The following is a 27,636-nucleotide window of genomic DNA, read 5'->3' as shown; positions in this document are numbered from 1 at the left end:
TATATGTAATGGTGAATTTTCTGAACAGTCACAATAAGGGTTGGCATTTAGAAGATAACATTATGGCACATTCCTGCCACTACTGGTCTTACCGGTTCAAGGGAAATGAAAGATACTCATGCCTTAAAGTTTATCATGGTATAAAAGTTGTTTGCACAGATTGCACCAATAATTGTGTCAAAAAACAGCTTTAAAACAAACACACACACACACACACACACACTTTTCTATCAACACAAATCTGTAAAGAAATCAATCAGGACTAACAAGAAGTTTAGAAATCAAATGTTGTATATACATATTTATCATAGATGTGTGTGTAAGGCTCATACAGCTACCATGTTTGATATGTACTGTGGATCACAGTTCTTATACATAGTACACTTAATCACAGTTACAGATAGATCACCATATTCAGAATGCAGGTTTCATTCAAACAAAAAGGCATTATCGGATAAGTGGTCACAGAAAACAGTATAAATATTATTTTGGCGTATCACTGATGACCAGGGCAGGGAAAGGTTTTTATCTACTGTGTCTACTGATGGTCTCTAACATTAGATCTACTCTATTGCTCCTGTGCTCTTTTTTTTTCAGAGCCAGGTTTGCAGCTTCTCTTATTGGCTCATAGGCAAATACAGGATAACATGTTTTAAAATGACTACACATAAACACTATGTGCGTATATGTTCAAACACACGGCAAAAACATATTTACATATTTGACTGTGGCCAGTAAAGGTCAAGTCTATGTCTCAGGAGAGTGTGTAGACTACCGAATGATGAAGATGGACACATCAACAATTTCGGGCATAGTCATGCTCTAAGTTTTGGAACTATTGTTCCCATAATTGGGGGCTTTGGGCGTAAATAAGTGTAATGCTGCCATGGAGTCAGCTACTTAGTTAGCTGCTTTAATATAAACCCAGATTATTTGTGTTTATATATTATGGCAGTAAAAATATTCCAAATGTTAGCTGTTCCTGATTTTGTTGACGTTTATTCACAACGTACATCGTAGATCATCCGTCTTCCTAGTAAGCGTAAGTCACCCTGAATCTGTTCATCGGCTCATGTTTCTCCCTCTATGCCCCCCACCCATTCAACACTTGGATTGAAATTGATATAGATGAATATATATGCACATAGCTATTGTAAATATCTTTTTTTATGTACCTCAGTATTCACTATTCACAGTCTGAATACAAAATAACACTTTAAAAAGGAAAAATCCACCCTCATGGTGTCTGAGACTTCAGGAGTCGTTTTGTCAGTACCTGTTAAGATTGAATTTTTTTAGTGTATTCACTTATTTATGTCAGGTTTCTTTTAAAGAGGTCCTTCATTTTTGGGAAAATAGTCACTCAAAAATGACTATTATCTATGTAAATACCATGAAACTAACACAATGTTCCCAGACACTGTTTAGGTCAAATAGCTGCTTTAACGATATGGTTTTTCTGGGTGGACTTTTCCTTTAATTCATAGTTGCCTTTTACCTTAGAAGAAGTGCATGATGAGTCTCTTTGTTCTGTGACGTCTTGACAGTCCATTATTAGAATTATGGATCCTTAGTATATGATCAGAGCAGCTTCTTTGATCCAGCACTTTCACAGTTGTGTAACCAACCCAATGACCCAAACTCCACATATGCATCGGACAAACATATAAAAAAACAACAACTACGCACTACTTTAAAAAAAAGCTCAGTCAGGTTAATGGTAAAAAATAAAAGCACAGTAGAATTTGGCCTCAATGCTTTGCTTTGATTGTCTCGTGTTTGGTTTGCTAGTTAGGATTTGGAGGGCAGAGAATCGGGGTTACGAGAAGTCCCACACAGCCTCAGTCGTGTCGGGGGAGGTTGACTTCGGAGCATGGCAGGACGGGGCGGGTGGGCAGGAGACCGGAGGGTCCTCGGGACTGGTGAGGGGCACTGCTGGGTACATGAGGCTAAGGAAGGAGTCTCTGGTGTGCCTCTTCACCTGTCACACAACAACAAAACTCTGCTTACACATGACAATCTCTCAAGGAAATGATTTTAGAAAGGCATCACGGTAAGAAAACCCACCTGCTTGAAGAAGGCGTGGGTCAACAGTGCAGATGCTGACGGTCTTTGGAAGACAAAAACAGGACACTCTGTCATTTGCATTAAGGCTTGTGTGTTTGTACTCTAGAGGCATGCAATTATATCAGATCACTGTCATATAAATGACCTGCGCTCAGGCTGCTGCTGCAGACACAGCTGAACCAGGTTGTGCAGGGTGACCGAGTGGTTTTTAGGTCCAGGGCTCTGAGGTCGGTCGGTAGGTGGAGCGGTGGCGCTGTGCGTCAGGCTTCCAGTGGCCACGCTCTCCCCAATGCCTGAATCCACTCCTGACCGCGACACCTTCAGCCCGCCCAGCTCCCCCAGCGGGAAGGGAGCGACGTCCAGCAGGCAGCAGTGGGAGCCGCGCAGCTTCTGAAGCAGCATCTGAGCAGGAAGATTCAAACACTGATGCAAACTATGGACAACAGTGCAAATCATGTAATTTCACCTTTAAAAGCTGAATATGCACACACATATTCTCCATAAGGACTTTGGATGCAAGTGTTTTCCTCACCTGAGTGGGGGCCATGTCTTGGAAAGGCACCCTGCCACTGACCAGCTCACAGGCCACGATACCTAAACTGTAGATATCTGACTTCACTCCGTAACCGTGCAGGTCCTACTGAGGCCAATACCAAACGGAGAGGAGATACAGAATACGTTAGAGTAACGGAAATAACAGGCACTGCAATATCGTCGGGAGAAGTAGAGCTCTTGGAGTCCTGACCTGTCGCAGTAGTTCAGGGCTGAGCCAGGGCAACAGGGCGGGGCTGTGGTGGGGCATATCGAACACCGCCCTCATCCTCTTCCCCTCACGCATCATACTGTAAACACTGTGGAGCCCCGAGAGGTAGACACGCCCCTCCCCTGACAGCAGGATATGACTGGCCTTCACCCCCCTGGGCAGACACAAGTATACAAATATTTGTATATACATATATTTTATTTGCTTTGTATCCTTTAATGTCTCCTGTCTCTCACTGACCGGTGAACGTAGCCCATCCTGTGCAGGTATTCCAATGCTTTCAGCACGCCGTACAGAAGGTACGCTATCAGGGATTCACTCATTCCATCTGGGAAATATGTTCTTAGTAAGGTGTCAGCAGAGCCTGCAGACGAGATGAGAGGGAAAAGGTCAGATGAGGATGGTCAAAACTTATCAAAACAAAAAAAGTTATTGAGGTGTGGCAGTGGCTGACCATAAGCCATGAGTGGTGTGAGGACCCATAACTGGCAGCAGGAGCTGAAAACCAGGCGGGAGGTCAGCAGGTTGGAGTGACGGAACAGCCTGGACAGCAGAACCTCGTTCTGGGGTTTGAGACACAGTCAGGCATAAACAAACCTGAATGGAACGCAGCTTTGAGAAGAAGACGCACACGTCCGTTTAAATAAATGTCTGTGGATGGTGGCTCACCATGAGCTGCAGCAGCTCCTCCTCGGTGCACTCGTCCAGGTTGGTTTGTTTCACGGCCACCAGCTGGCCGGTGGGGGTGTGCCGTGCCATGTTCACCTGGCTCAGGTTATTGAAGCCCCTCCCTGTGAGAGCCAGACAGTTGCTCTGAGTGACTTAAGGTGCAATTTTAACTCATGCTGTGCATGTCTGACTCGGTGTGTGCTGTTCTCACCCAGCTCAGACAGTAGCTGGTAGTGGGCAGGCTCAGGCGACAGCCCAGTGATGTCATCGCCACCTGCTGGCCCTTGCAGAGTGTATTCAGACCCGTCACAGCTCTGCAGGGACGCACACACACATTCACCAGATGCACATATATTCTGCATTTAGCCTGAAGGTAACAGAATTGAAAATAAAGTCACTCAACAATAACCAGCGTTGTAGTGGTGTGTGTGTGTGTGTGTGTGTGTGTGTAGGGGGATGCTTGCAGTTGTATTGATACAGACAGATTTTTGGGACAGTTTGGGCATCAGACAGCTGCAGGCGCTTCTGATGCCACTTTGTTTAAAACACACCAGTTGAATGTGTTTTATTGCTTTCAACCACACTGCCCCAGCGTTGTGCCTGTATTATCAGGGGTAAATGATAATAATAATAAATATCAGGCCTCTCGTTAAGAATGATTATTGTTATAGAGGAATCATAAAAGAGGCAAACATTCTGATCAAATGTTGCGACTAAAATCTTTTATTTAAAAAGGAGCACTCCACTGATTTTACACGAGGATTAGTTTACTTATCACACGTCTTCTGTGGTCAAGTTTGAGAAAATAACGCCCGATGATGTCACGGTGATGTCATCCGCGTCGTCTTGATTTACAAAAAGTCTGCGAGACATGGGTGTTCACTGGAATTAAAATCTCTCATGAAAAAAATCAAGGTCAATTAAGGTTGCATTATGGGAAATGCAGTGTTCACTGTTTTTGACGCTTCACCCATTCTAGGGATTTGAAATCAGGATATTTTGGCATCTGTTACACCAATTTGCAGCATTCTTGTTTTATTCTCAGCATTGTAAAATATTAAATTGGTGGAGTGCCCCTTTAAATGTTCCCAACAGCTTTAATAGCTCAAATATTCCAGTAGTTACTGTCTTTAAGGACAGGGAAAGGGAGAAATGAATAGTGATGGAGTGATGGAAGAACATCAGCGTGACGCCTGTCTCCATGCTGACAGTGTCTTGGCTACTGACCAGGAACTGGTGGCTGGTGTCCTCATAGCGCTCCTCTATGTCCAAGGGCTGGACCTGAGCGTGGGAGATGCAGGAACAGTCCTGGTGAAGGAGGGGGGAGGAGCACAGGTGAGACATGCCCAACAGGACAAGGAGGAGCGGAGAGGAGAGGGGAAACATGGAGCTCGGGGAGCGGGTGGAAGGTGATACACTGCCTCAGGAGAGGAGATGTGGGAGAGGAGCAAGCATCGGGGAGTATGGACTGTGAAGACACTTAAAAGGCTTTTATCATACTGTAAGTGGTGAGTGGAGAGAGAGTGAGAGCGATGAGAAGAGGCAACAAAGAGGCAGCTGACTCACTGGAGCGTCCCAGCAGGGCAAGAAAATGCTGCATACACAATGCACAGATATTAACATCTGATATTTTCCAGCTATGTTTAAATGCAGAAGCACCTTTCAGACCAGCTCTGCATAACTCAAAAAAAATAAATGCAAATGTCATATTAAAACATGTGGCAAATATATTGCAATCGCAGCGCTATCCAGAAATGTGCCATGTCCCAGCAGAGGCAACACAGACAAACTGAATCGTGACTCCACTAGGTCACAACTGAGCAACATCCACGCTGCGGTGACACATCCTTACCAAGAAAGACATGGAGTCCTTTTGGCGGTGGTGAAATGACAGGCTTTGGCATTCATCCGCACACAGGAAGCCGAAGGAGACCGACCGCGATGGGGGGAGACAGGCGGGTGAAGAAGCTCGGCGGCGTGATACGAGGCCAACCAAGGCGAAACCCCAACTAGACTAGAAAGCATCCAGCATCCATCCGACTTCAGCCGCTCATCCATCCGCCCGCAGGTTCACACCTGGCTGCATCAGCTGATCTGGAAAGGACACAGTGACTAAAAGTTAATGCGTTTTATTTAATTGGTTCGTGTTTGTGCTATGATGGATTAAAACTTGTCGCAATAAAGCGTCGTTTGTTAATTACAGTGCGTAATTTCGCAACACAATTATCAAATTTCACTTCAAGGTTATATTATTACTGCAGCCATTTTGGCTCAAACAGACGACGGCTGCAGTTCAAAGCAAAGTTACCGTGGGTAACTCGGTGACTTTAAGCAAACGTGTGCGCTAGTTATGTCACGTTTTTTTTTTAAATTAAAGACAGAAAACACGGAGGGAAAATAACAAAAACAACAACAACAACACAAACACAAACAACGTCTCCTATTTTCGGCGGCCCCCTGCTAGCACACGGCTAACACAGCCGCGTTTATCTCACTTCAAACACCGTGTTTTGTTTTTAATTACAGAGTTTATTTTAAAAGTGTGAGGACAAGAAGCTGCCTACCGTCTCCTCGACGTAAACAAGTTAAAAATACAACAAGGTCCCGCACGAGCGCTCACGTTATTTAACACCGCGTGTCAGAAACGAAGCAAACAAACAAACAAAAATAAATAAATAAATAATAATAATAAAAAAGCTTCTTACAGTGAGTGTGCAGACATGAAACATCCCGGGTTGTAGTCCTCTGACAGGACTTTTAATTTGACACGGATAATAGGCGCGTGCTACAAACGTCACGTCTCGCGCTGATGACTCGCCTCCCTCGCGCCCCCTCTCCTCGCCTCTTCTCTATTGTTTCGTGAAGGGATCGTCCGCCGCCGCGTGCACCAACACCGCTTTAATTATGGACTAACACTGACACAGGGTGAGTTTGTTATGATAATCAAACATTTATTTATTTATTTAAATGTCTTTAAAGCGTCTCCCCCCTCCCGCGTGCAGGGGGATGCTGCTCCTCTGAGCTCGCGGTAGCTTTTGTTAGCCTCACCGAGCACAGGTAGACGTGATCCGACAGGCTCATGCTCATGATAAACACTTTAAAATAATGATAAATAATAACCAGGGGGTCGTTTACAGGAGGTTAGGATAGAGGAGCAGCAGCTGACTCTGCGTTAGACCTGCAGGTTTCGCTCATGTGAGTGTTAGCCGGCCTGCTAAACCTGTTTGTTGGCTGAGAGTCATTAACATAACGTTGATTTAACACGATGCACAGATTAATAAACGTGTTAGAAGACAGATGATTGAACACGAAGCCTGTAACTGTCTGCGAAGTGTCATCAGCCAGTGACGTCAGTGTGACGGCTCATTCATAAATAATCCTAATCTTTACATTGACACGTTCAGATCTGCTGCTGGCACGTAAACAAACGGATTATTACGCAACCTCGATTTATAGAAGATGTCTGTAGAAGTTTGCACAAATCAACACTGCCAATTTGCCATATATACCTCTGTACAATATATTTTATTTACTATTGCTATTTTGATATTTTAATGCTGCTGCTGCACTGTCATTTCCCAGATTGGGATAAATAAAGTATCTATCTATCTATCTATCTATCTATCTATCTATCTATCTTTCTATCTATAAGTTACACAAACAATATCTGTAATCGCAACATTACATTCAAAACATGCAAGTCAGCAGCCTCTGACTGAAAGATCTGAAGTCATGTTATCGTCTTTAAAATCAACATTTTTGGCTGATTGCACATGTAAAGGTCACTTGTAGATATTTCTTTATACTGTTGATCAGATTAGATATACTTTATTTAACCCACAATGGGGAAATTCACTCAGCAGCAGCAGAAAATATGAACAGACCGAAGCGTCCTGCAAACAACAGATGTGCAAAACTAAACTAAAGGTTTCCTTGGTTGGTAAACTGTACTGTGTCCATGCTGCTGTTCCAGTCACAGGTTTCTGGTTATCTAGTTTCAACGGTCCAGTCAGTGTCACATGCTGCTTTTTCTTTTACAGCAAGCCTTCAGGCGCTGTCCAGTGAGTCAGATCCAAGCTGGGCTGAGTGCACATGCTGTGATACAGCACAAATGTGCAGCCGAGCTGGATATCTTTCCTCCACGTTTAGCTCAGATGAATCTAGGTCAGATCTTCAGGTGCTCCTTGTGTTTTTTTGTGTTGTTTCAGCGTTGTGTTCAGACACTGACAGTCGTGCTTGCTGCACTTGTTGTAGGTCACTCTGGATAAGAGCATCAGCTCAGATTAGAGATGAAGTCTGTAAAAAGCTGATGTAAGCAGACAGTCGCTCTGGGACAGCTGTGTGTAATATAGCTACTGTAAGTGCTGCTCCCTCTCTCTCTGACATTTTACACCTTTTTATTAAGTGCAATAATTAATGTCACCGGCATTAAGTGATGCTTTCCAGACTGTGGGAAACTGTATGTAAACAACACCAAATTTAAATTCTGTTTGCTGAGCTAGTGTTTTTGTTCAACCTTGTCAAGAGGCCATAGTTAAATTCCTAATGTTTGAATATGCAGAAGATGCCTGTGACAGTGTTGCTCATGGGGTGACTCACAGGCAGCCGGTCAAGATCAGCCTCCGCATTTTAAATCAGGAAGACCTGAAAGACGTCGCTATGATCAGTATGAAAGTGCAGAGTTTCACTGTCCGGCTCATACTGATGTCAGTAGTGATTTAAAGATGATGCCATGTGAATCAGTCAGTCAATACCGGTATGATGAATCAGTCAGAACAGTGTATCTGCCAGGCCTGTGGTGGTAAACGGCACATTTAGTCTGTAGCATTGCGTGCCTCACAGTAATCTCCTCTATGGAGTAAACAATTTCAGCTTCGGCGTTACGTAAGCAGAGGATGAATGTTGCTCAAGGATTCTTGTCTTTCCAAAGGCGGACTCACTGATACACACAGATATGCGTGATGTGTGCGTGCAGTAGCTAAGCGGCGAGGTCAGTGAGGCAGATGGTGCTGCGGGTTGTAAAGGATGGTCGGATGTATGACCCTGCACGCTGTCCTCTCTGTGAGGTAGCTATTCACGGCGTCGCCCTATTAAAATCTGTCACTTTCTCCTATTTTTATCCTTTGTTGATGTAATGCACACCTCCGTCCACTTAAAGGAGCATTCCAAAGATTATTATCCGTTTAATCATCATGATGTTTGTCAGGCAGGGGGAGAGCTAATGAAAGATGCTGTCCGATTGCATTATGGGAAATGTAGGAAAAAAAGTTTTGGGGCCAAAGGGCTAAAAAGTCAGGATGTCTTCTCTCCTCCACTGCTTTGTTTTTGACCGTTTGTCTCTCACAAGCCCAATTTTATGGAAGTGCATCACTACATTTCTGAACTTCCCCTTTACTTCATGTTTTATTGATTCCAGCAGCAGTGTGTACTGTACTGTACAGACAGACTTATCCTCTGCTGGGCGAACGTCTTTCACTTTCCAAATGCTCTACTTGGAGCTGGGTGTTAAGGGCGCATCCTGTCTCATTCCCCCCAGAGATGAGCAACAGGATGTGGGAGGGATCGGTCTTAAAAACAGCATATGGCACATGAGAAGGAAAGTGAAAATGCATCAGCGTCACAGCAGCTTTGTGCTCGTCTGTGATTTTTACTGTGAATTCTTGTGTAAGTTAAGATCTTCTTGAGATCGACTGGTGCGGTGTGAATGTGGCGTGTAACGCGTGTTAGATCCAGAAGAAGACGACAGACAATCGGCGGTTAAAGTGTCCAACAGCAGACACCGTGGGAGGAATGTTTTTCATCTGGCTTTAAATGTCAGCAACTAAGTGGGAAGGAGAAAAGAGGGAGGGCGACAGAGAGAGAGATGATGAATGCTGTCAGCAGCCTGGAGTCAGAGATGCTCCACATACACAGATCATTAGCAACTGAATTACTCCACTGCTAAACTGATTATAGCTCAAGTTAAATTGTAAATATTGAGCCTGCGATAGCTGGTAAACACAAGCAAAATCAATGTGAACTATACCCTCGGTGGAGTTGCTTCTTTGACGTCTTGGATGTCCCTTCTCTCCTCAGGTGAAGGTGTGGACTGGGCGCCACCCATCAGTGCTGGAACAGGATGTGATGTCACAGCGGTAGCGGCTGCCGTTTTCTGTCCAGCTTCGTGTTTTTTCGCCCCCCGCTCCGAGGACAGGACATGTTTGAGGCCAAACCCCGGGCTGTGGAGAAGAAAGAGTCGAGCACTGAGACAGGTCGTGTGTTTTGTGCTTTTGTGTGGTGTCGGACCGAATGTGAAATGTCTCAAAAGGCTGCAGCGCGCTCGCTGTGAGCCGTGTGTACGTTTTTCAAAGCGATGCTCTGCCAATGTCACGCTGCCCTCAAGTACAGAATGCTGAGTCTAAGGCCTTGATGCTATAGTTAGCCCATCTGCCCCAGTAAACCACATATTCGCTCAAGTGGAAGAACATCGACTTGTACAGCGCCTGAGCCAAGAAAACACACACACACACACACACACACACACACACACACTCAAATGCTTAATCAAAACACATTAACTGCGGTCTGACATTCTTCGTCTCACCATGGCTGCATTATTTGACAAAATAAAAGCATCCCTCATTCATTTACTTCAAATTATCATCGTGATGCATGATGACACGACATGAATAGTTCTGCAGGATATTGCCGGGGGCAGTCGTATATTTGTGGGATTATGAATGATGAATAATGAAAGTAATCATGACGTTGTTTCTAATGTGCAGATGAGGGGCTGGGCAGCAGCGGGAGGCATTATGGCTCTGGCTCGCTTGGCTCCGGTTCGGCCGGCTCCGTCTACCTGTCAGACAGCCAGGACTGGGTGGTATCCCCGATCTGCTCGCCAGACGAAGGCCCCGGCCAGCACAGCGCCATCTCCCCTGTGCTGGCCGAGGAGACGTTTCGCTACATGAGTAAGTGTTTTAGACTAAAATCAAAAAAAAGTTTGAGTTGGACGTCACCGTGCTGGTTTTGAATCAGTTGCGCGGATTCTCTCTGTTTCTGTGTCTCTTTGTCTACTTTCTTTTGATTGGTTAGGCCTGCGGCGACATCACTGAGCAGATGGTGTGTTTGTGTGTGTGTGTGTGTGTCTCAGTGCATTAGCCACGTGAGGGATTTTATACAGCGCACGTCCTCTTCAATTAAAATCACAGGGATTTAGCATGGATATGACTTGGCACGGGGTTGTGTGTCTGTTTGTCTGCGCTTGTGTGTATCAGACAGCTCTGACTGTGTGTGTGTGTGTGTGTGTGTGCGCCTGAGAGGGAGAGAGAGGGAGACAGTGAGCAAGAGGAATCCAGAAATCCAGCCAGAGTTAAGTGTGGTTCAAAGCCAGGGCCAGAGTCACGGGACGGAGAGTGAAGAGGAAGGAGGGGAGGGAGGGAGAAGGGTAGATAGAGGATGAAGACAGGACAGTAGGGAGATGAGTCAGATCATGCCGGGTTTGAACATCCACAATGAGGAGGTTTATGATAACTTCGCTATGGAAGGTGAGCGGAGGCGTTAGTGTGTGTGTGTGTGTGAAAGAGTAAGAGGCAAGTGAGCCGGTGTGAGTGCAGCTGTCTGCAAGGTCAGGCAGAACAAGTGAGGGTGGAGTGTGTGTGTGTGTTACTGTTACTGTGTTGTAAGTAAAAGCCCTGAAAAACAGGAAGTGGGCAAGTCTGAATGAATGCTTGTGTGTTTACATTCAAACAAGTGGTGGTATGCGGGAGCTGTGTTGACGGTTGCATAGACACAACTTCCTGTCTGTTTTTCTTTTCTTTGCACAGTTTGCAACACATATTTCCTCTGTGTGTGTGTGTGATTCATTTTGCAGCTTTGCTTTTGTGTTTTTAATTAAAGGCATTATTATTATGAATTATTTTGGATTGTTATTATTCCGACCTGAGCTGAACACGTGCAGAAGACGCCTCTGTTGACGCGGTTTCGTACAGGGCGCACGTTTAGGTGGTTTGTGTACGCGTCTGACGAGTGCACGTGCGAGAGAAGGGCTACAGTAAGGGAGTCTTGGTTTCACGTTCCAGCTCCTGGTGAAACATTTGCTCCACTTCTGCGGTGTAAAATCAAACACGGCCTATAAATAGTGCCTGATGCACTCACAGAAGCATGGCATGTTCATATAGAAACGCCCCCTGGTTGACCTCAAGTTATATATGATATAAATGAGCGCCTGTGCGGTTTTGGTGCATTTAGACAACATTTAAACAGTCTGAATATACCAAGCCTCCAGTCCCTTAAGTGTCAAGTGTCCCAATTTTGTGTCATGCTGTGAAATTGGAAGAAGGAGCCGTCGTCTGATGCAGACAGAAATGCTGTTTGAACAGCAGAAACTTTAGACAGTTGCAAAGCATATATATATATTTAAAGAACCACAATGCACCAAAGCCCTCATAAACTGTAAAATACATTCATAAATATTTGCAAATATTCAATCAGATCTTGAGAGTACAGCCATGTTTCTTATTTGTCTGTGAATCTGTGAAAGCAGTCACAGTGGTTTGTGGTAAATCATTAATTATATATGAACCCGAGACACGAACAGAATTAAATTTTTAGGATCGGACCATCTCGTCTTGGAAACTTTGACCTCACGAGTGTGTGTGTGTGTCCTGCCTGATCCAACCTGACAAAACCACATCAGCGACACAACTCACACCAACTCACACATACTAAAACTGACACCGCATATTCAAATCAGCTTTTTTATCCTGTCCTGTTCAGATAGATTTACTCGAGCCAAAGGTCCAAACAGTCATGAATCAAAGTGTCCACTGTGTTTCTTATCGAGTCACTCATTGAACATTGCACAATGAGTATGCATGCATGCAGTCCAAGAATCAATATCAAAATGAAAGAACTGATTTTTATAACTTACTGGACTTTGTACTTTTGTAGCTTATTGCAGTCTAGTCACTGTCCTGTACAATTAAACACACTCCACATTAGTCTATCACAATGAGTATGTGCTGTGTAACTGTGTCTGGAGTCATATCAGCAGTTTTTTATAGTGTAGATCATGATCAAATCGGACCATGGATATAATTCCTATACTGACATCATGCGCTTCCCAGCAGGTAAAGGGATATGTGTGCATGAGAGAGAGAGACGAGCATCAAATGAACTGTAACATGAGAGATTATATGTATTGTGTATGCACAGTATCTGTCTTCCTGTGTGTGTGTGTGTGTGTGTGCAAAGATTGTTCTGTCAGGCAGAGGTTATTTTTAACGGTCGGTTGTTGGAGGGGAGAGCAGTGTCCAGATCCAGAGGTCACTGCGGGCTTCAGGTTACTGGACGGAAGCTCTCATTGATTCGAAGCTTTTGAGCACTGCTGATTATATTTAAGTCCTGTTGAAATGTAGACTATATGTTTCAAATATATAATATGTTTCAACATACTGAAGGTTGCACTCTAATAGAGGCAATTCTAAGTTTGAGTCTTATGAATCAGCTTCCACCAAACTGGTTCAGTTAGATCAACATTTATCTATCTCTTTGCTGTGCATTGTAATATTTTGGCATATTTCACTTACATAATTAATTAGGGTATCGCAAAAGTTCACCTTTCACTCCAAATATAACCAGAGGTGTGTGATTGACAAAGCAAAGAAAATTTAAAAAATGCAGTTTTGCATTTCGCTGCAGAGTCTGGAGTCAGAGGAAATGTTTCAATGATTAGAGATGCCACTTTTCTTTAAACAGGTGGAAGGGGGAGCGGTGCAGCGCTGGTGACACCCACTCAGGTGCTAAAAGTGGACAAAACTAATTGACATGTAGATTCCCTGACTCTCAACCAACTAATGTTTCTATATGAAGCTGATTTATTGAAGCTTCAGCTTACTGCTCCTTTCCTCCTTTCCCTTCTGTCTTTTGCCCCTGTTCATCTTAAAACAAGCCAGTTGCTTGTTAACCTGTTTCTCTCTCCTCCTATCTCTCACTAGCATATCTTGCTTTGGAGCCCTCTTCTTATTCCCACCCCGGCTCTCAGAGCCTCTCCAAAGGTATCTTTCTCTTTCTGTCTATCTGCCTGTTCTGCTCTGCAACAACCTCATTTAGCTCCAGTGTGAGAGAGGGGGGCTTCAGTCCACAATAGCTGCACTTTAAATCGGATTTGGAACTACACCAGGGCCACAGACCTGGAGCCCCTCTCTGCTTTTTGCATGTAGATGACCGCAGACAACAGATTTGTGTAGTACAGGTCTGCCGTCTGCCACTGTAGACAGCTTGTAGCATTATATAGTCTATATGTGTGCCGTCTTTTTTATGTCTGTATAGGGCTTCATTACAGTCAGACCACTAGCAACCACATTGCCACATTGTGGAGCTCTCATGAAAAGGCGTCAATATATTTTAACCACACAGTGCAGTGAATAAGCAGATTTTGGGAAAGTGGCTGCTCGTGTTGCTTGTGGTCAGAACATTTCATTAGGTAGTAAGTAAAGGCATGCTACATTAGTGTGGAGTGATATTCTATCTTCACTGCAAACATTTTTATGTTTGCATGCACTTGCAACAATGTGCATAAAAGACTGCGTGTGTGTGTGTGTTTGCATATGTGTCTCCTGCAAGTAAAACTTTTCTTTCTGGTCAGTCCTCAGTGCTGATCGCGTGGAGCAGATGACCAAGACTTACAATGACATGGAAGTGGTCACGCAACTTTTGGCTGAGGTAGGTGTCCCCTCACTCTTACCAATTAGTTTTCTATTAAGAAGCAGCATCTAATTGGCTGATTGACTCTGTGTGCTCTGGGCTCTCATTGGACAGCGGGACAGAGACCTGGAGCTGGCAGCTCGGATTGGCCAGTCGCTTCTGCATAGGAACCACCTGCTGCAGGAACGCAACGAGGCTTTAGAAGAACAGCTAGCGCAGGCCCTGGACCAGGTAACACATACTAGTTTTATTTTTGTTTATGATTGCAGGGCGCTGTGTTTGTTGTTTATTTGGATCCCCATTAGCTGTTATTCTTCCTGGGTTCAATGAGTTTTGTATTTTAGTTGCATCAGAATTGGATGTATATAATGGTGTCATCTGCATATAACCAAAAAAAGAGGCCCTAAAATAGATCCCTGTGGTACACCATTCTCGATAATTAAATAATGGACAGAGTGCAATGAAAAGAAACCTACAAGGAAACAATTACGAAGATAATGCTTGTGATACACTAATGGAGTCAAATTTATTAAGGAGCTAATGATCAAATGATTTCTTACGTCCAGAATAAAGAAGATTGAATATTTAATTTAAAAATGTTTGAAAAAGTTAGTTTGTCTCTCAGGAATCATGCACATTAATCACTACACATACCTCCTCAATTGGCCAGGTTCACCAACTCCAGCATGAGCTCAGTAAGAAGGATGAGTTGCTGCGGATGGTTGCCAGCGCGTCGGAGGAGAGCGAAACCGACTCCAGCGTCTCAACGCCGCTGCGGCAGCCTCTGCCACCGGGAACCACCGCTGCTGCACTCAGCCAGCTGGAGTATCTACAGAGCAAGCTGCAGGAGCTAGAGGAAGAGAACCTGTCACTGAGGTCTGAGGTATGAAGTATACACAGGACAGAGGAATTTATAACATCATAGCTGCATTTTGAGAAGTACTTATAATAAACAGGGTTGGAAGTTTATAATGTGCCATCACAATAAAAGAGGAAGTTCATATTAGTGTTTAAGTACCTTTGTAAGTTTTTTGCGGAAGGTCCTTTATGATGACTTTGTTGACAACAGACGTAATTTAGTATCTAAATTATTATTTCTGTCAATATCTCGTCACCAGGCATGTCAACTGAAGAGCGACACCATCACCTATGAGGAGAAGGAGCAGCAGCTTGTGAGCGACTGTGTCAAGGAGCTCCGTGAGTCAGATGCACAGACGCACACACACTTACACTCAGATGACAGTGTCGTACATGGAAGACTCATTGGTCTGTGTGTGTGTCTGTGTTGGTTCTAGGGGAGTCCAACAGCCAGATGGTGTCTCTGACAGATGAACTGTCCCAGAAGAACGAGGAGCTGCTCAGGCACCAGGAGGAAATCGCTCAGCTGCTGTCTCAGATAGTGGAGCTGCAGCACAGAGTGAAGGAGGTGAACTGCTGTTACAGATTGGGTTCCCTGGAGGTGTGGACTGTGTGACTTGGACTAGAGTCAGACTCAAGACATTATTATGACTGTGGTTTTCTTGAGAAAAGCAACATGACTTTGACTTTAACACCGGTGACTCATGTGACACTTTTCTTGCACTTTAGCCCTTTGATATCGTGTAAGATTAACCAGGACTGGAGAGCAGGTGAACAAGAAGAGGTGGAAAGTAGTACATGGCTAGACCGTGTATTGTCTTTGGTCGTGTCTATAATGTGAAATCCTGGATATTAAATGTTCACCTGCAGTTTTCTTTCATGCTCAAAATGTACTGAAGTAGCAAACCACATAACATGATAGAGCTACGTTTGAATCAAAATCTCATATCTCAAGATGTTTGATTGAAAATTAAAACCCATCGTTATCCATTAACTCCCTCTGCTCTTTCATTCGTTACTTAACTTGGAACTTGCCGTCGACTTAAGTCCGGCGTCCATAATCATAAACATTTTGCACTCCAAGAATCTTTTCTACAGAGTAGAACGAAGTGAAAGACATGAATGTCCTCATACTGATCTGATTATCAGTGTCCAACCTGAATACATACGTCATGTTGTTTCTACGCAGCTGGCTCTGGAGAAAGAGGAGCTGAGGATCCACCTGCAAGCCTCTAAAGACGCTCAGAGACAGCTCACAGCAGAGGTACAATCTCACAGGGATGTCTCTGTTCATGTATGAGCGGACAGATGCTGAAGTTTGTAGCTTTAACATACGGCATCTGCAGGGAAACACAACACTGTGTGTTTTTAGCATGTTACGGCAACTAACATACTTTGCAGCGCAGTATTCTGGAGTCATTAAAATATTCAAATGGAATGGGTGCCTCATTGTGGTTAAAATCTTTTTTTTTTATTGATCTCTAAGCAGTAATTATGTTAATTTTGTAAATCCATTAAAAGTTGAAGCAATTTATTTTAGACAAATTAAATGACACATTTACAGTCTGAATTTAAATATCTATTGAAGTCTTTCCTTGGCTTAATTAGTTGCTGCGTACAGAACCAAAGTCATTTAAATAACCACTGTTTGTGTGTGTGTATGTGTGTGTGTGTGTATGTGTGTGTGTGTGTGTGTGCTGCAGCTGAACGAGTTAGCGGACAGGAATGCAGAGTGTGTCGAGATGCTCCATGAATCCCAGGAGGAGATCAAAGAGCTCCGCAGTAAAAACACTCCCTCTGCTGGGATGAGGAGGCACCTTTCTTACGGCCTCTACCCCATGGTGAGAGAAACACACTGACGTTTTATGTGGCAGCACAGAGGAGGATGCTGCTTACTTTATGTCATCTTAAACACAGACTTGCAAATGGAAGACAAAGAATCTGGCTCAGATGTAAATAATGCAAATGCAGCTAAACACTGAATCTAAACATATCTTTTGTCTGTTAATGAGAGAACTTGTGTTTGTGTGTACAGGACTCTCTGGCAGCAGAGATCGAGGGCACCATGAGGAGAGAGCTGAGTGTCGAAGAAGAGACTGTCTTTCAGGACCAAAGGTCAGAAAGCGCAGACGTGACTGAAAAATCCAGATTAAATGGAAACAGGAGTTCGTTGTTTGTGAGACTCTGTTTTTTTTTTTTGTGTGTGTGACTTCCTTTCCCTGCAGAATATCCCAGAAGCGAGTCTTCCAAACAGTCCGCTCCATCAATGCCTCAGCATCGCGGTCAGCGTCAGCCACTCCTCCTATCCCCGGCTCAGGACAGAGCTCTTTAGTGATGACTGCACAGCCCTTCCAGTCCGTTCAAGGGTATGTTGTCTTCCTTCCTACCTTTGAAGCTAAGTTTAAACCTTGTCAGCTCAATAAATGTCCCCGTGTTTGCAGGGAGGAGGTGCGATTGGGTCAGCCCGGCTGTCCAGGAGGAAACGACCTGACCAAAGCGCTCCACCGCCTGTCGCTGCGCCGACAGAACTTCCTGTGCGAGCGCCAGTTCTTTCAGGCGGAGCGTGAGAAGAAGCTGCAGGCGTTGGCGGGGGCGGAGGCAGACGGGGAGGTCAGCGGCTGCAGCTCGCCGATGGGCAGCATGCTCTCCTCTTTCTCCAACCTGTCGGAGCTCTCCTTCGGCTCCAGCGTCTTCAAGACCTTCCTGCCTGAGAAGCTTCAGATCGTCAAGCCCATGGAAGGTAAGCTGAGAACAGAAGCCTCCCACTCCAGTCGCAGCGCTAAACCAGCAAAAGTGGAGCAGCTGTCGAGAGCAATTCGATGACTGATAAAATGTTAAAACCAAGGAGCCAGCGATGTCACATAGAGTTTGCATGCTGCTGCGCCCGGCTGCAGAACACCGCTCTAATGGTGTTTCAGACGTCACATCAGCTCCAGATCAGTCTCTGCTGAAAACAAGACAAAATTATGAGTCACATCGTGACTGTCTGCTTCCCTGTGGCCAAGGGAAGAATTCAGACTCAGTGAGCTTGGCGAGGGCCCTCTCCAATCCAAAGCAGGAAATAAATGGCTTGTAAATTTGTAGTCCTTGTCAATAAAATGTCATTTTGTATGCATGTCTATAAAACGCCCATCACAATTACATAATTTTTAACTGATCCATCAAATTGTAACTTGTCAGGTTCACTGACGCTCCATCACTGGCAGCAGTTGGCCAAACCTCACCTGGCCACCATCCTGGACCCCCACCCTGGTGTGGTGACCAAAGGTTTCTGCCCGCTGGCTCAGGATGCCGTCTATCGCCTGTCTGACATGGAGGAAGACGAGGAGGATGAAGAGCACGGAGGGATTGGCGTCCTGGAGAAGGGGGCGTCAGAGCGTGGTAAGGAAGATGAGGACGAGGAAGAGGAGGAAGGCGGGATCACCTTCAAGGTGCGCGTTTCGTCCACGCCGGAGGAGAGGAAGGACAGAAAGCATTCGGTGTCACCTCTCCCTGTCCCGATTCTCTCCCCCACCCTCCCGATGTTACCCGGAACACCTGCCACAACCTCCTCGGTCACATCGGTCCTCTGTCTGACTCCCACACCTCACCATGCCACTGACAAATCCAGCCTATCATCTCAATCCATTCCAGGAGTCTGTACGACAGTGGTCCAATCACAAACTTCGATTTGCACCTCAATATCAACAACAGCATCTTCCTCTGGTAAAATCCTGTGTTTCAATGAGCAGTATGAATTTCTGCCGTCACAACTAAAGATTCTCACAACCTGGTTTGTTTGTGTTCAGTCCAATATCCAGGAAAGTGTCACAGCTCCACCTTCTCCACCTACACCTTCACAACCTGTCGCATCCTGCACCCCACTGACATCACACAGGTCACCCAAAGGCAAGTCCTTAGGAAATTAAGAAAAAGGAATTATGTGAGACTCTGTGTGTGCGGTCTCACTTTTCTGACCTTGTGTCTGTCTTAATGTTTTTCAGCTCTCAGTCGTCCCTTGCCAACACACCCAGCTCCATGAGGACAGGCCCCAGTACCCCTGTGACTCCTTGCAGACTGAGTCTGGGTGACTCCTTTCCCCCTCGACGACCCCTTGCGCCCCCCTGTGGCTTGGCCAAGCTGGTGCTGGAGAAGGGCATTTCTGCACAAGTCTCCACTGACGTCCCTCCATCATCCCCAAAACCCACGTCCCGAAAGCACCTGTTCCGCTTCCTCCCAAGCACGCCCCCAAACTCCCCCACCCACTCACCCGCTCCCTCCCCGGTGCCCATGGAGTCCCGCCAGCACTCGGCTGACAATTTCCTCGCCTCTCGGCCGGCAGAGCTTTTTCTCCAGGACGTTTATGGGTTGAATCTGGGCCGTGCCCCTCATCCTGACCTACCAAGCTCCTCCCAGGAACCCCCAGCCCTTGTCCCACCCTCGAAGTCAGGCAGAGCCGGGCCTGACCTGGTCAACGTAGGCCTTGTGGAGAGGCTGCGGCGGCTCGGATTCACCAAGGTTCTCCAGGGTTCAGAGTCCGAGGCGTCAGTGCCACGCCAGGATTCTGCTACCTTTGTGTCAGCAAGCGGAGGAAGCCTGTTGGACGGCCTGAGGCGCAACCAGAGTCTCCCAGCCATGATTGGTGCCCGAGCTGGGAAGTCATCCAGTAACATGGGACCTCCTCCTCACCCCACCTCCTTGGCCCTGCCCCCACCACCCTGGGGAAACCTAAAAGAGCGGCGCCGGAAACTTGCCTCTATCTCCCATGTCCCGTCGAGTTCAACCAAACGCTGAGGGGAAGAGGTGGATGGAGCAGGACACACACTCTAGAACATAAACTTTCTCCTTTACACCTCCATCCTCTTCTCCCCCACCATCTCTCCATCTTTCTGCCTTTCGGAGAGAGGAGCCAGGGCATCCTGTGTGCAGAACAATCCCTCCTTTTTCTCAATTAATTTTAAAGCACAATTGAACTAAACTGACTGTTTTTAGTGATACCGCAGTGTCTATAGGTGTAGATGTTTGCCTTGATGCTAGTTATCGAAACCTTGGCTTGCCTCTGAGTGGGTCGTTTGGCTTCTGGTACCTTCTCATGTACAAATCTTAATTAGGTTCTGTAGTTTTTCTGTGAGGCTCTGGATGTTCAGGTACGGGTAGAGATGGGGGTGAAGGATAGCATGTAAGTGGACAAAGGTTTGTGGATGTCGTTTAGGAAAGAACATGGGTCAAGACGAAGGTATGAGAGGAAATGGAGAGTGGTTTTTGCACGTTTATTCAAGTCAGAAGAGGGAGTGGAAGGCAAAGAGACAGACTGAGCATCCAGAGTCTTGCTGATTCAAGGGCTTGTTCTGTAGTGGGTTGGAAAAGCGTTAGTCTCGAATAAGATAGTATCATCAGCGAATAAAAACTTTGAGAGTCAGAAGGGAAGTGATTCAACATACTTTTATTACTTACTGACTAGAAGACTAAGTGCTAGCTGGCTTAACGGCATACTGCCATGCTAATCTTGTAGTCAGACCATGCTATCAACATGCCAGTATTATTATAATGATTTTACAGTAGTCCGTTGTTGCACGGATGTCTGGTGACCGTCCATGTGCCGTGCCCCTTCCTGCGAAGCGTCTGCATGACACGTCAAGTGACCTTGCCCACAGGGTCCCAGCATGCACCTGTCGGCAGACGGGTGGGGCCAGGCTGAAGGCGAGGTCAGAACCCCATCAGACGCCGGGTCTTTTTAGTTTTGTGTGTTTTTAAATGGTATGAGGCCTTAAGTAGAAGCCAGCACTGTTATGATTTGTTCCTGTTAAAGCCATGTTTGTATTTATCCGTTGCACTCGGTGGGATTTGGAGGTCGGGTTTGTGTTCATCTGAGTGATCACTGCTTGGTTGAACATTTCAACGCGGCCGCGGGCCTTTAACAGAAAAAAGCGGGGGAGTTTCAGTTTTCAGCCACTATCCTTATCTCAGGCCCATGGGATGTTCAGGTTCAGTCTGTTAAGAGGGAGAAACCATTGACACGTTATTTGAGTTGTGTATCACATGCAGGTTTGTTCTGTGGTTGTTTTCCGTGTTTTAAAATGTGTCTCGGGGATTATGTCAAAGACGTATGTCATTCACAAGTGGTGAGGCAATATAAAGGAAATAAATAACGTAATATGTTTAGAGACAAGGAAGCAGAGCTCTGTGTTTGACCCCCGTGAACCTTCAGTGCTGCTGTCCGTAACATTCATCAGTCCAACCAAACCCTCCCACTCAACTACTGCACTTTTACTTTTTTATGTAACCTTTTGTTTTACTGACATCACTATTTGAAGAATATAGATTCTAACATATTAATGAGAAGATTTAGTATAATGTGTGCCTGTCGTAACAATGTCGGCTAACATTTCGACTGAGATTTTAATATATGTAGCATTATTTTTATTATTTTTTTGCTTTCGACATGTGAAGGGAATCCAAATCAAACCAAAAGTTTTATTTTGATGAAATGGAATACTCCGGTTCACACGTGTGCATGCGATGCATTTTGTGCTAATCAGTTACAGCATATTTAACAACGGGAAAAAAAGAGCTTCAGTTTAATGTTGTGTTTGTAGGACTGGGAGTAGAGGGAAGATCCAGCACAACCAGGCTGTTCATATCTTTAGATCGTCGTAGTTGTTTCAGAGCAGGAGCTTCAGGTTTGTTTTTCTTTGGCTGACATGTAAAATGTCCTGTGATTTCTTTATGCCTCCCATCTAAAATCATGATCCTCTGTAAACTACACATGGCTATTATTCAGTTGCCTCTTTTTTAAAATAAAGCAATGGAAACAAAGCCCCTGACTCACCAGCTACTTTATTATTACTTATGCTCTATGGAGGAACTCGAGCTTTACAAACAAAGCAACTTCTTTCACTGAGTGTATTTCAAATCATCTGTAAGAAAGCTTCCAGTCTTACCTCCTCACATGGGACAGAGCTTGACGCTGTCGGTGCTGGAGCTGAACTGACCAAGAGCAAAGTCCAGACCCACCCCGACACCGCTGCCAACCGCGAAGACGGCGTAGAGCGGCTGGGTGAAGTTGGCTCGGAAGGTGTGAAGGTGTGTCATGCTCTCTGCCACGCTGTAGAACGCCAGCGTCCCCATGGACAGGTCCAGGTAGATGCCCAGGCGGGGGGAATAGGTGACTGGTATGTCCCTCTTGTCATTGTCGTGCATGGCTGCGCAGCAGGTGTCCGACAGCTCCAAGGTCCAGGACTGGGCGTTGTAACCGAGCCCGGACCTGGCGTCTGAGCCCTTCCTGTTCAACGCACCGTAGGCTACGCCCATAGAGGAACCCCTGCCTCTCCACTCTGCCTCCCAGTAAGAGCGCTCTGCGTACAGTGGGGTCTGGGACATCACCTGGGTCCAGCCATCGAAGCGTTGGGGAGTGTCGGGGTAGGGCTGCCCTGCCGCCTGCAGGGTGGCTTTAGTGTTGCCTTCGGAGAGAGCCAGCCGTCTGTGAGCCGTGTTGGGATCAAGGGTCAAGGACACAGAGTCTAGGAGAGAGGGATTGGTGGACAGTTATTTACATTCTTGAAGATTAAAAATATTCAGTTTTAAACACCTGCTCTATGGTAAGTATTTTTAAGAAAACTCTGGAAACACTGCAGCAGACACAGACGGCTCATCTGATATCTAAAATGTAATATTGGTGTCAAACATTGAGACTCACACTGTAGGAACTCCTCTCTGGTCCTTGGCTCTGGGGCCTGGATGCTGTCAAGGTTGATTTCTCTGACTGGAAAACAAAACAATACATCAGTTCACGCAATTTCATATTTCTTGTCTCAGACTGGAAGATGCGGAGATGTGTGAACTCACATGCAGGGAAAGCAGGAGTGTGATTGGGTGTGGGCAGATCCAAAAAGAGATCGGGGTTAACTGTCCAATGAGAAAACAGACACGTTAGTGTAAACAAACACTCATCTATGTTCAAATGACAGGACTGACTGTAGCGGTGAAGGCATCTTACTTTCTGTTGGAGTTTCAGGTACAGCAGACATCCCCCCTGTTGAGTGCACACAAGTCATACTTAGACAGTTTGCAACATAAACAGCGTGCTATAGAACTTCATTGAGATTAATTTAATTTGAGATGAAGAGAGAAAATTTGACTGTGGCTTTGTTTTTAACATTGATTAGAGAGAGGAGAGTGAGAAGTGGAGTCAGGTCTTACATGGGTTTCCTCCTGCAGGCGGTGTGTTGTTGACTGGGGTAGCGGGGGTGGTGCCACGCCGATGGGAGCGGAAGAGGCTGCTGATTGATGCCATCCGACTGAAACCTGACCGAAACAGGAGAGGGGAGAAAAGCAAACGGTGTTAACACTGAATGCTGCACTGTACAAGTGTTGTCTGATGGTGGCAGCAAATAGCAACAATTCTGAGGAGTTTTTTAATCCAAAGGTTGGGATTGTACCAGTTGCTTGTGCAGGAGCTGGAGCTGGAGCAGGAGTAGGGGTAGGGGTAGCTTGGATTGGAGTTGGGGCTGGGGCTGCAGGCTGGATCTGACTGGACCTGCTCCAAAGAGACTGAGACTCTCTGCGGCTGGGAGTGGGGCTAGGCCTGGGGCTCGGTCTTGGGTTGGTCTCCCTCACTGTTTGGAAGAATGTGAGATGTTAGCTCACGGTTGGGATTACAACAGTGTTGGCTGAATTTTTTTAGTGTTCTTTCATGTAGCTGTTTATTTCTTCATTACCTTTGAAATATGAGCAATTGATTGACATTTACATGGACATATTTCTGCCAGTAGGAAGTAACAGCAACATTATTCTCATAAGGAAGTCTTTAAAAATCAGAGCCGGTGCAACCAGAATGAGCTCACCTGTCTCTCTTTCCTCTCTTCTCTGTCTGGGTGAGCTTGTGTTTCCTCTGTCTGCAACAAGGAAGAAGCGGAGCTTTAAATCGTGCACGTACACATTTATACTCCGCAGGTCTGAGGTTAATTTAAGGTTTTTTTCAGCAGCACACGCACAAAGTCTTACCTCGCGGTGTGTCTCTGCTCCTCACGTCTAGGCTTTTAAGGCCTATGCCTGAATAAAAAAATGTGAATCATGTTTAATATGGACCTGCATACTGAATTAATTGTCACATATATGCAAATGAAAGTCAGTGTACAGTACCAAGTCCTCGTCTGTCTGTACCCCGCACTCCGAGTGAGGGTGTGGGAGCTGTAAGGCATGAAAGAAAATCATGTTATATTATAGATAGATAGATTATAGATATATTATAGACAAAGTGATTAAATGTAGACGTTGCACGTACCTGGTGCACGACTGTTTGTGTTGCGAGAAGCCAGTCCAGAAAACACTGTAGAAAAATCGGAAATGAGTTTGGAATAATGAAGTTTGGTATTGTGGAACATGCAGTCCCGTAATATATTCAGATTATAAAAATACAAACTTACATTTAAAAATCCCTCCTTTCTGCCGGTTGGCTGGATGAGATAAAAGAAAGCCACTGTTAAGCAGGAAGGTTCAGCACGGTGACAACTTTTGTTATGCTCAAAATAAAAAAAATGATTGGTACTTACGGTCTCCCAAGGTAAACAGTGTCGTGTCATTGACTGGAAGAGAACAGATAATAAGATGAAGAAAGAAAAACATGAAAAGAAAAGAAGGTAGGACAACGCAAGACTCGTGTGACAGACCTTGTTTGGTGATCTTGCTCAGCTCCTGGTTACACAGGTCCTCCACTTTCTCCCTGAGGTCCAGGATGGCTTCTCGTACAGGCTCAAAGGAAGCTTCTGGATTAGCCATCACAGGGGGCAAGTCCCCCGTCTCCAGAGGGATGCACATGGACTCACATGTCTGAAGGAAAATATGGCACTTTGTTTAGATTTTCAGCTGCAGCTTTAAAGGTTTCATCATTAAAGAGGACACATGCTATGCTACAAGAGGCAGCTCACATCCTGTTTGTAGCAGGACTGATGTTTTCATGTTTTCCATACAGAAAGATGAAAGATGTTTTAATCATTTGTGGCAGAACAGAAAATGCCATGTGGACACAAAAGCAAAATTCAAATAGACTTCTGCACATAAATGTGTCCATGTGTGTCTCCACAAAGTATAAGAAAGGCCTCTAATTTTCTCTTGCTCCTTATAGCAGCATGTTTAAACATTCAGGTTTGGATCATTTAAGGGCCATGGGGGAGCTGATTTAATTGCACCGCCTCCTGAGTGAGCACAAATTGTTCTGCAGCTGGCTGCAAGGATCAACATCAAAGCCTTCACATAGTCCCAGGATTTGAATATGTCACGGTGGAGTGGTTAACATGTAGTTTTGACGGAAATGTTTCCACAACAATTAGCAGAAAGCTTGTAGATGTGTTTCATGTCACCAATCAGTTGGTTGTGAATCCTCCCTTCTGAGCTTCTGTGCAGCCTACCTGTAGGTAGTAGATGTGGTCCTCGCAGCGGGCCAGGTCCTTCATCTCCGTGTCCCTCTTCTTCAGCTCCTTGATCTCGGCCTCCAGGCTGTCCGTGACCTCCTGAGCCTGGTTCATCTTCTCCAGGCCGGCCTGATCCAGAACGTCCTCCAGCAGCTCCTGCAGACGCTCCACTGAGCGCAGCAGCTCCGACAGCGCCTGCTCCGAGTCACCATGCACCCGTTCTCCAGAACGCTGTGCAGACGGAGAGAAAGGTGGTCATGACTCAGTATGCCACATTGTGCAATTATTGAAATAACTGGAATATTTGAAGGTTGTTTTGAGAAAATTGATGCAACCCAACAAAGATAAAAATCCTGCAGACCAACCTTCATCGCCTCCATCATCTTCTTCATGTCTTTCAGCTCCTGCTCTCTGTCTTTCAGCCTCTGCTGGTTCTCCGCCTGCATCTCTGACAGCACTTTCTACACCAGGAAAAATGTTAACGTGAGGTCAAAACAATGTCACAACACAGGCACAATGGAAACAGTCGTGTATGTGACACAGAGAGTCACGTGAGAGGGTGGAGCAGAGTGAATGGACAGGAATGTAGTTAGGAATGTCCTCAGCTTGGCTGGAACCACAGTCAGACATAAAGAAGAGAGAACGACACCTTAAATAGAAACCCATCACACTGAACAATGGACAGTTAGCAATAGGGGTGATAGACTGTACATACATAGTACTGGTTGTCATCTACTCTGAAAAGAGCTGCCCACTTTCTATTCAAAGCGTAGATTCAATATTTTACCTAAAATTCAAAATGTTTAGTCAGATTTAAAGGATCGATTGTTAAAGCAAATTCCATCATGACATCCCTCTGAACTTTTCCACTGCACCGTTTAGTTGTACCACCTGTATAGTTTCTGTGTGTGTTTCAGCTTCTGACTAAACCCAGAATTCACTAAAAACTCCAGTCCAGTCCCTCCAGTCTCCAATTGGTTTGAAATGTGAATGATTTAATAGTTTTCTCTGACTTTCATGATCGTATACTGAAGCTCTTCGAGTGTTTGCTGGCTGAAACATGCTGTAACATGGACATCTTCCCCTTTATAGAATAAACGCTTAATCAGTTGATTGAATTAAAAGTATTTGTCAGTTGCTTCCCTGGTTGAGTGATTACACATACAGTACAATACAGTATACCTGACTTGACAAACACAAACATAATAGGTCTATGTAGGCTTCTACATTGTCTTACGTTAAATAACATAAAATAGTATTTGGTGCCTGCATCCTACCTGTTTCTCAAGGCGCTCAGCCTTCGTGGACACACACTCGTGGCCTTTGTGTTGGTTGCTGGTGCACAGCCAGCAGACGAACATCTTGCACTGGCGGCAGTAGAACTCTTGAAGGTACTTGTGCTGGGTGCAAATCTTCTCAGCCAGATTGCTCGTGGGTGCGATCAGCTCATGCTCCTTCAGGGACTTCTTGGTCTTGTGGGGCTTCAGGTGGGCTTCGCAGTATGAGCTCATACACACCAGGCAGCTCCTGACCGCCCGTCGCTGTTCTCCTTTGCACAAGTCGCATGTCACATCTGAGGAGGAGAGCTTCTCTTTGGATTTGGATGAAGACGAGGCGACCCCACGGGCGCTTCGCATGGACTCACGCACGTCAGCTTTGTGGGCCCCTTTGCGGAGCTGCTCTACGGCCTCAGCCAGCATGGTGTTCCTGGACAGGGAGGGCTTTGGGCAGAAGGTCTGACGACATTGTGGGCAGCTGTAGATCCCCTTGGGATCATCCTTGCTCCAGTAGTCCTTGATGCAACCCATGCAGTAGCTGTGCCCACAGGGGATGGTGACCGGATCATTTGGGAGGTCCAGACACACGGGGCAGTTAAACTGTTCCTCTGTCCACAGTTTAGCACTCATGCTGACACTGTCGGATGCAATGAGAGAAGAAGCTGAAAGAATAAAAAAACAGAGCAGGTGTGACAGTCAGATTTCTAGAACACTGGAAGAGAAAGCTCTAGAGACGTGAAGAGGTCCGGGTGTCTGGACTCACAGGAGGAAAATGCTGCCTCTCAGGTGAGAGCAGGGAGAGGTGAGCGGGGCGGGGCCAGAGCCACCGGGCAGGTCTAGCGGGGAAAACGGGTGTCGGTGGAAAACTGCTAAATGCCATGAGAGTAAAGGTGTGAACGGACTGAGCATTTTATCATTTGACCAAACC

At 45.6% G+C, this 27,636-nt stretch overlaps 3 protein-coding genes across 10 annotated transcripts; 1 reads left to right on the top strand and 2 right to left on the bottom strand.

The window, feature by feature from the left end:
• stradb (STE20 related adaptor beta) lies at positions 1-6,317 on the bottom strand. 3 transcript variants are annotated; one of them, XM_010734388.3, is made up of 12 exons: positions 6,205-6,317; positions 5,352-5,593; positions 4,727-4,807; positions 3,711-3,813; positions 3,500-3,621; positions 3,285-3,393; positions 3,071-3,194; positions 2,813-2,984; positions 2,600-2,704; positions 2,213-2,469; positions 2,068-2,110; positions 1-1,981 (listed from the first exon to the last, which is right to left on the bottom strand). In XM_010734388.3, exons 2-12 carry the CDS (start codon positions 5,361-5,363, stop codon positions 1,820-1,822), a joined length of 1,290 nt encoding a protein of 429 aa, XP_010732690.1. In that variant the 5' UTR covers positions 5,364-5,593; positions 6,205-6,317; the 3' UTR covers positions 1-1,819. The 3 variants fall into 3 exon arrangements, with proteins under 3 accessions (XP_010732690.1, XP_027147347.1, XP_027147348.1); XM_027291546.1 differs by lacking the exon at positions 6,205-6,317 and adding an exon at positions 6,064-6,161; XM_027291547.1 differs by lacking the exons at positions 5,352-5,593; positions 6,205-6,317 and having other exon boundaries at positions 3,711-3,866.
• trak2 (trafficking protein, kinesin binding 2) lies at positions 6,289-21,839 on the top strand. Of its 6 annotated transcripts, XM_019255542.2 has the most exons (17): positions 6,289-6,424; positions 9,575-9,750; positions 10,264-10,449; positions 13,477-13,536; positions 14,127-14,203; positions 14,300-14,416; positions 14,856-15,068; positions 15,304-15,382; positions 15,481-15,611; positions 16,233-16,307; positions 16,747-16,884; positions 17,079-17,158; positions 17,269-17,409; positions 17,485-17,783; positions 18,224-18,748; positions 18,832-18,931; positions 19,027-21,839. In XM_019255542.2, the coding sequence occupies exons 2-17, from the start codon at positions 9,696-9,698 to the stop codon at positions 19,814-19,816; spliced, it is 3,066 nt and encodes a 1,021-aa protein (XP_019111087.2). In that variant the 5' UTR covers positions 6,289-6,424; positions 9,575-9,695; the 3' UTR covers positions 19,817-21,839. The 6 variants fall into 6 exon arrangements, with proteins under 6 accessions (XP_019111087.2, XP_010732691.3, XP_019111086.2 ...); XM_010734389.3 differs by lacking the exon at positions 13,477-13,536 and having other exon boundaries at positions 17,269-17,783; XM_019255541.2 differs by lacking the exons at positions 6,289-6,424; positions 13,477-13,536 and adding an exon at positions 9,047-9,163 and having other exon boundaries at positions 17,269-17,783.
• Positions 20,446-27,489, bottom strand: trim25l (tripartite motif containing 25, like). The gene is made up of 17 exons (XM_019255544.2): positions 26,709-27,489; positions 25,797-25,892; positions 25,429-25,662; positions 24,691-24,850; positions 24,574-24,606; positions 24,448-24,477; positions 24,306-24,350; positions 24,164-24,211; positions 24,026-24,073; positions 23,866-23,916; positions 23,461-23,637; positions 23,222-23,326; positions 23,019-23,054; positions 22,868-22,927; positions 22,719-22,784; positions 21,964-22,542; positions 20,446-21,013 (listed from the first exon to the last, which is right to left on the bottom strand). The coding sequence occupies exons 1-16, from the start codon at positions 27,336-27,338 to the stop codon at positions 21,968-21,970; spliced, it is 2,394 nt and encodes a 797-aa protein (XP_019111089.2). The 5' UTR covers positions 27,339-27,489; the 3' UTR covers positions 20,446-21,013; positions 21,964-21,967.
• Between the last annotated feature and the right edge of the window lie 147 nt (positions 27,490-27,636).

The sequence above is a fragment of the Larimichthys crocea genome, chromosome XIX (genome assembly GCF_000972845.2).
Source record: "Larimichthys crocea isolate SSNF chromosome XIX, L_crocea_2.0, whole genome shotgun sequence".
NCBI classification, from domain to species: Eukaryota; Metazoa; Chordata; class Actinopteri; family Sciaenidae; genus Larimichthys; species Larimichthys crocea.
Note: the sequence above shows the minus strand (reverse complement) of the source record. Positions and strands in the feature narration are given on the sequence as shown.

Bases quoted from the DNA above. Each gene is read 5' to 3' on its own strand.
- stradb (XM_010734388.3), bottom strand. The intron at 3,622-3,710 runs GTGAGAACAGCA...TGGCTCTCACAG, and splicing joins CCAGCTACTGTCTGAGCTGG to GGAGGGGCTTCAATAACCTG. The intron at 2,985-3,070 runs GTCAGTGAGAGA...GTGTCTGCCCAG, and splicing joins AGGATGGGCTACGTTCACCG to GGGGGTGAAGGCCAGTCATA.
- trak2 (XM_010734389.3), top strand. From the start codon at position 9,696: ATGTTTGAGGCCAAACCCCGGGCTGTGGAGAAGAAAGAGTCGAGCACT. The intron at 15,069-15,303 runs GTATGAAGTATA...TCTCGTCACCAG, and splicing joins ACCTGTCACTGAGGTCTGAG to GCATGTCAACTGAAGAGCGA. The intron at 18,749-18,831 runs GTAAAATCCTGT...GTTTGTGTTCAG, and splicing joins AACAACAGCATCTTCCTCTG to TCCAATATCCAGGAAAGTGT.
- trim25l (XM_019255544.2), bottom strand. From the start codon at position 27,338: ATGAGTGCTAAACTGTGGACAGAGGAACAGTTTAACTGCCCCGTGTGT. The intron at 22,928-23,018 runs GTAAGATGCCTT...CTCATTGGACAG, and splicing joins ACCTGAAACTCCAACAGAAA to TTAACCCCGATCTCTTTTTG. The intron at 22,543-22,718 runs GTGAGTCTCAAT...CCTCTCTCCTAG, and splicing joins CAGAGAGGAGTTCCTACAGT to ACTCTGTGTCCTTGACCCTT.